The 5485-nt window shown below is 34.7% G+C and overlaps 1 protein-coding gene across 1 annotated transcript in view; it reads right to left on the reverse strand.

The window, feature by feature from the left end:
- Window positions 1-1995: 1995 nt before the first annotated feature.
- LOC107102959 (neurocan core protein-like) overlaps window positions 1996-5485 on the reverse strand; it is a 24320-nt gene continuing 20830 nt past the window's right edge. Inside the window, exons 10-14 of the mRNA XM_015402437.1 lie at window positions 4745-4903; window positions 3777-3859; window positions 3335-3479; window positions 3043-3225; window positions 1996-2949 (exon numbers count right to left, since the gene is read on the reverse strand). Of these exons, the coding sequence (XP_015257923.1) occupies window positions 2828-2949; window positions 3043-3225; window positions 3335-3479; window positions 3777-3859; window positions 4745-4903 (692 nt within the window). The 3' untranslated portion in view covers window positions 1996-2827. The remainder of the gene's footprint in view (window positions 2950-3042; window positions 3226-3334; window positions 3480-3776; window positions 3860-4744; window positions 4904-5485) is intronic.

Raw genomic sequence — 5485 nt, forward strand, 5'->3', positions numbered from 1 at the left:
AGCAGTACTGGAAATAGGTCTACAATTGACCAAGTCATCTGGGTCAAGTGACAGTTTCTTAAGAAAAGCTTTAATTACAGCTACCTTAAAAGCCCGAGGTACATATCCCTGTAACACGGATATTTTAATCATATCTAGAATAGTGGTGGAAATTAGAGAGAGTACTTTGTTAATTAACCTTGTTGTAACTGGACCTAACATACAAGTTAAAGGCTTAGATGAAGACATAATATGATTTGAGTTTAAACTGCTTTGATGAAAATCAAAGCAGTTTAAACCCGATTCAGATTCCATAGTTACCGCAGAAGCTGCCTCACCATCCAGAAAAAAACAACCATAGTTAGAGGGTTACTAATGATCTTAGTTTTAATAGAATCAATCTGATTTATAATTACTGCTAAGAGCAGGTGGGACGGTTCAATGAAGCTATGGCTCTGGGTGAGTTTGGCAACTTTATTAAAAAGAAATATAGGAATATTCTTATTTTACTCTATTAATGAGGAGAAATATGTTGCTCTTGCTTTACAAAGGGTCATTTTATACAGCAGCAAACTGTTTCCAGACTAGGTAGGATTCCTGTAGGCATGTAGAGCAACATTTTCTCTTCAATTTCCTAATATTTTGCTTCAAAGTGCACAGCTCTGTGTTGAATCAAGGAGCCACCTTTATATTTTTTAAGTTTTTATTATTCAAAGGGGGCTACATTGTCTAAGGCAGTACGCAGAGAACTAGTTACCTGTGGTCCGAAAATTTAGATTACTATTAATTTCTTATTTCTTATATTGATTTTTGATATTTACTTTGTGAAAAATATTTTTACTCACCTGAAGGCCACAAAATGTTGAGCGAGAGGAGTGATTGGAACAAGAAATACTTATTCCCATATCAAGCAAGATTCTTTCTAAAAGTTTATTCATAACATGCTAATGTTTAACCAAATTGTCTACAATTTGTTTTGACTCTGACTACAGAGAAGTCTGTTCAGAACAGGGCTGAACACCATGCAATGACGGCTGTATGTTTTTTGCTTTCATTTTATTTTGCAAAGTAAAATAAAGTGAAGAATGATTTAAATCATTTGATCTCCATTTATTTAACTGGACTGTACAGTTGAATAATTTTTCACATGACACAATCCCATCTACAAAACCATCAACCTGTAAAGGGGAATAAACTAAATGTTTGCCCTCTGCAGGGCTGCTCAGCATCACAGAGGAGAAAATGGAGCAGATTCTTTAAAATGTATAACTGCATTATCCGATAAGGATCTGCTAAAGTGAAACATTCTTCTGGGGGAGGAGAAATCTGTTCATGTAATTTTGAAGGTAGTTAAAAAGTGGTCAGAGAGGACAGGGTTGTAGGGAAATACTTTTATTTCTTCACATTCAATACCACATGTCAGCAAAAGGTACAAAGTATGATGATGAAAATGTGTGGGACTACACACATTTTGAAAAAAGCGAAGTGGAAGCGAGAGTCTAAGATAAAATTAAGTGCTGCACTTAAGCTATCACCTTTAGTGTCAGCAAGGATTTTAAAATCTCCCACAATGATGACCTTGTCAGCATTTAGCACAAAATCAGATAGGAACTCTGAAAACTCATCTAAAAATCAGAGTAAGGATCTGGCGGACGAACCAAAAGTACAAAAAGAAGAAGTTTTGTTTCTTTCAGTTTGGATAAGGGGAAACTAAGGGTTAAATGTTCAATAGACTTGTGATTATTAATTGACTTTGAGTAATCAGTAAGTCAGACTGAAAGACTGTTGCTACTAATCCTCCTCGCCCAGAATTTCTTGGTATTTGAAAATTTGAATAACTAGAGGGAGTTGGCTTATAGCTCAGCAAGAGGAAATACTCTGATTTGATTGATCATTATGAAAGGAATACTCCTTATTTGAATATAAGAATTTGAAATAAAAAAAAACGTTTACATGAAGAACAGATTTAGAAAATAAGTAACTGAATATTTAGGATAGCTTTACATAATTAAAGTGTCACAAAATTACACTCCATTATTAAATAAACAATCAAATGTATAAATAAAGTAATAATACATCTTTGAATAAATAAAAAAATCTTGAATAATATCAAAAAGGATCAAAAGCATATTTTTTTATTTTATAGGGACATTTAATGGAATATTTATTGACAATTTATCAATAGCAGTATTTATTTATGTATTTAATTTTTGAATGAAATACTGTAGTTTTCCATATCCACTGGGTTTATTAATGGGTTGTAACTTTCTCACATGAATCCGCATGAAATAAAGCCAAAACACAGTGGGAGTAAAATAGGAGAACTGATTTATTCTTGGATCTGTTCTACAAAACTTTATTACAACATAAAGCCACAGAACAAAACTGCGTCTGCTTGACCTCAAATTTTTTTGTAGGAAAAAACAAACTCTGGACAGTTATTTCAACTGTAAAAAAACAACAACACATACTTGCGTTTCTTGGTTGTTAATGGCTCACTTTAAAGGTGTCAGGATCTTTGATAAAGTAGGAACATGACACACTGAAAATCTAAAACTGTAGAAAGGGCTTCAAAGATAGCACCATGGCGTGAAAAGGCCTTGGACATTGTTATAACCACAAAAGGAATAATTATTAGAAAAGATTCATACATCAAAGCCTAATCTGGAAATAATTAAATGCCATATTTAAAATCCTCATAATCACGGATGAACGTTCTTCACTGAAGGAAATCTTAGTCCTCTTGCATTATCTTCTGTCTCTGTGGTTCATTGTGCTCTCTATAAAAAAAATACATCATATCACAGTACAGTAACAAAACTGTATGCTTAAAAAGAAAGAACAGGTGTTAAAACTTGATGTCCCAAAACTGTGGTGGCTCTTCGGTGGCTTCAAAATCATTTCCAGCTGCTAAGAAGCTGCTATCAGTTTGTGACAGCATGTCAAGGCTTTGCACAATTTCTCCACCCCCTGGATTAAAAATGGAGAAACAAATAATCAGGCATAGAGTAGATAATTACTATGATTGAAAGGGTTGATTTATGGAATATGCACCAATCTCACCAGGGAAGCAAAGGATTTGAGGTCTCTCCCATAGGCCTCCAGACAGACACCTGATTAGAGGGTTCAGCCTTTGCTGGAAGCCCTCTGAGCATCGGTACCTCACAACTGCATTGGTCTCATACCTGGTTCGAGCTTTTCCGAATATGGATGCATTACGAATCTTTGGGGGGGGACCACAGGAGGCTGTAGAAAGAGATGGCACATGTATACGTAATGGCTTCTAATACCCAAAAGAGGGAGCTATGATCTCATAATTATATGAAATGTGGTCAGTCTGACTGAATAAACTTACAGGTGCCTTTCTTGCAGGTGTATGCCAGATGATAGTTGCAGGGTACATCACTCCAGCGGCCATTATCGTGCCAAACCATCACCACGCAGTCCTCTCCAGAGAGGAAGTAGCTGTCTGGCTGCCCTCTGTACCAGTTCTCATACAGCTGCATTGTAAAATAGATTTTAATTCAGCCCAAAAAATAAAAAATCATGAAAATAAACTCTTCAAAGACTAGACTACATTCAGTATTATTTGAAGAACAAAATTGAAATGTAAAACCTATATGTAACACAAAGGGCAATGGATGGTCTTAAAAGTTTCTGTAACTACAGTAATTACTTCATAAATGTTTTTGCTTTCATATCCAACCTAAATGAAAGCAATTTTCATCTTTAGAGGTATTGTGTGCGTTGTTTGCTTAGTATTTTTCTGCTATAGTTGTGAGTCTAATGTTTCTCACCAGCTGGTTTCCATCAGTCCATCGGAAATCATCCTCAACAGTCTTATCATTCAGACCAGTCCACTGGTATTCTTTGTAGTTACCTAGTAAAGACATATCCCACTTCACTAATACATATCTAAAAAAAGCCCTCATATATATAAAGTACAATGCAAAATATTTAGGCATGAATAGTATGTTTTTATTTTGCTTCCAAGAAGCCAGTCTTGTAATTTTGTGAATTGGTATTTTTGATATATATTTTTTTTTAAAGACATTTGCTTCTTTTTCAGTTATCTGCAGTCTAATAAAAGTTACATTTCTTGAGAAAATCTGTTCAAGATACAAAAATAAAGGCAACAGGTTGGTGGATAGAAAGTACAGTGCATTGAAAAATCTTCACTACCCCCCTGACCTTTCTTAAATGTTATTCACATTGTAGTCTCAAACTTGAATGTATCTTATTCTGATTTTATCAGGTAATATATACTGTACTTATGATATGGAACAAGGTAAATTGTTCCATGTTTTTTTTTTTTGTTTACTCACAAATGAAACATTTATAAGACTGGTAGACATTCAGCCTGAAACAATATCTTGTGTAACCACTTTTTGCTGCTATAACAGCTGCACATCGTTTAGTTTGAAATTTGAATATTGAAAGCACGTGGTTTCACTGGATTTCTAGTAATATTAGAATAAAGGGTGATAAATACAAATGGAGATTCACCAAAAAGATATTTCCTAAAACATCTTATAAATTAGAACATAAACCAAGGGATGGTGGATCTCTTACAACCTGTCATTTCAGACAGACTTTATATCTGCTGTGATTTTTCAATGCCTGATGGTGTTTAAGGCACTGTCCTGTAGAAGTGTGTGAAACAGGAGACAAATATCCAAATTATAACCTACCACAACATTCTACCATTTTCATACGGTACTCGATGTAACTCTTAAACAGTAAAAAAAACTTTATTCAGGCCTACTGTTAATGTATTCCTGCTCCTCGGGGGTCATGATGGACACCAGATGAGCTCCTTGTGTGCGACAGTGCCTTTCTGCTACCTCCCAGCTCTGACGCTGGCTGAAGTGTCGATAGCAGAAACCTTGAAATTTATCCCAGCCTGGTTCACATCGCTCCAAGTCTGAATGCCAGACATTAGTGAGGAAAACATAGCAAAGAAAAAACAAAATACAGTAAATATATGTTAATTTTGTGGTAATTAGTGGCAAAACAAAAGCTATTTCATTTCACACCCATATTTATTTTTTATAGATCTGGATGTTTGGCTGATTTTACTGTGATGCTTAAAAATATAACCTCTTTTCTTAACTAGTTCTCAAGCTGACATGTTAAGGTTTGGGGCTACAACTGACTGGTTAATGAAATATTTTAGGACTGGTTAATAATTAATCAACCATGACAAGAAGTCTGATGTGGTTTATTTTGCTGATAAAAACATTCTTCAACCAGCTTTTAGGCCTGGAAGAAAAGGCTTCCATTGTTTACCATGCTATAGTGCAGACTTAAGAAGAATAAAGAGGCATTGCTGTCAAAATGTTCCTTTATTCTGTTTATTCTGTTAGTCAGTTTTATCTAAGCAGCAGTTCTCTTTTTTAATAACATTTAATCTATCTATCTATCTATCTATCTATCTATCTATCTATTGAACTTGCCTGTTACTTTCCTGCTGATACAGCTGAACTTCCTCACTTTAGGACAATAA

The sequence above is a fragment of the Cyprinodon variegatus genome, unplaced genomic scaffold, assembly GCF_000732505.1.
Source record: "Cyprinodon variegatus isolate N-32 unplaced genomic scaffold, C_variegatus-1.0 Scaffold1348, whole genome shotgun sequence".
Taxonomy (NCBI): Eukaryota; Metazoa; Chordata; class Actinopteri; order Cyprinodontiformes; family Cyprinodontidae; genus Cyprinodon; species Cyprinodon variegatus.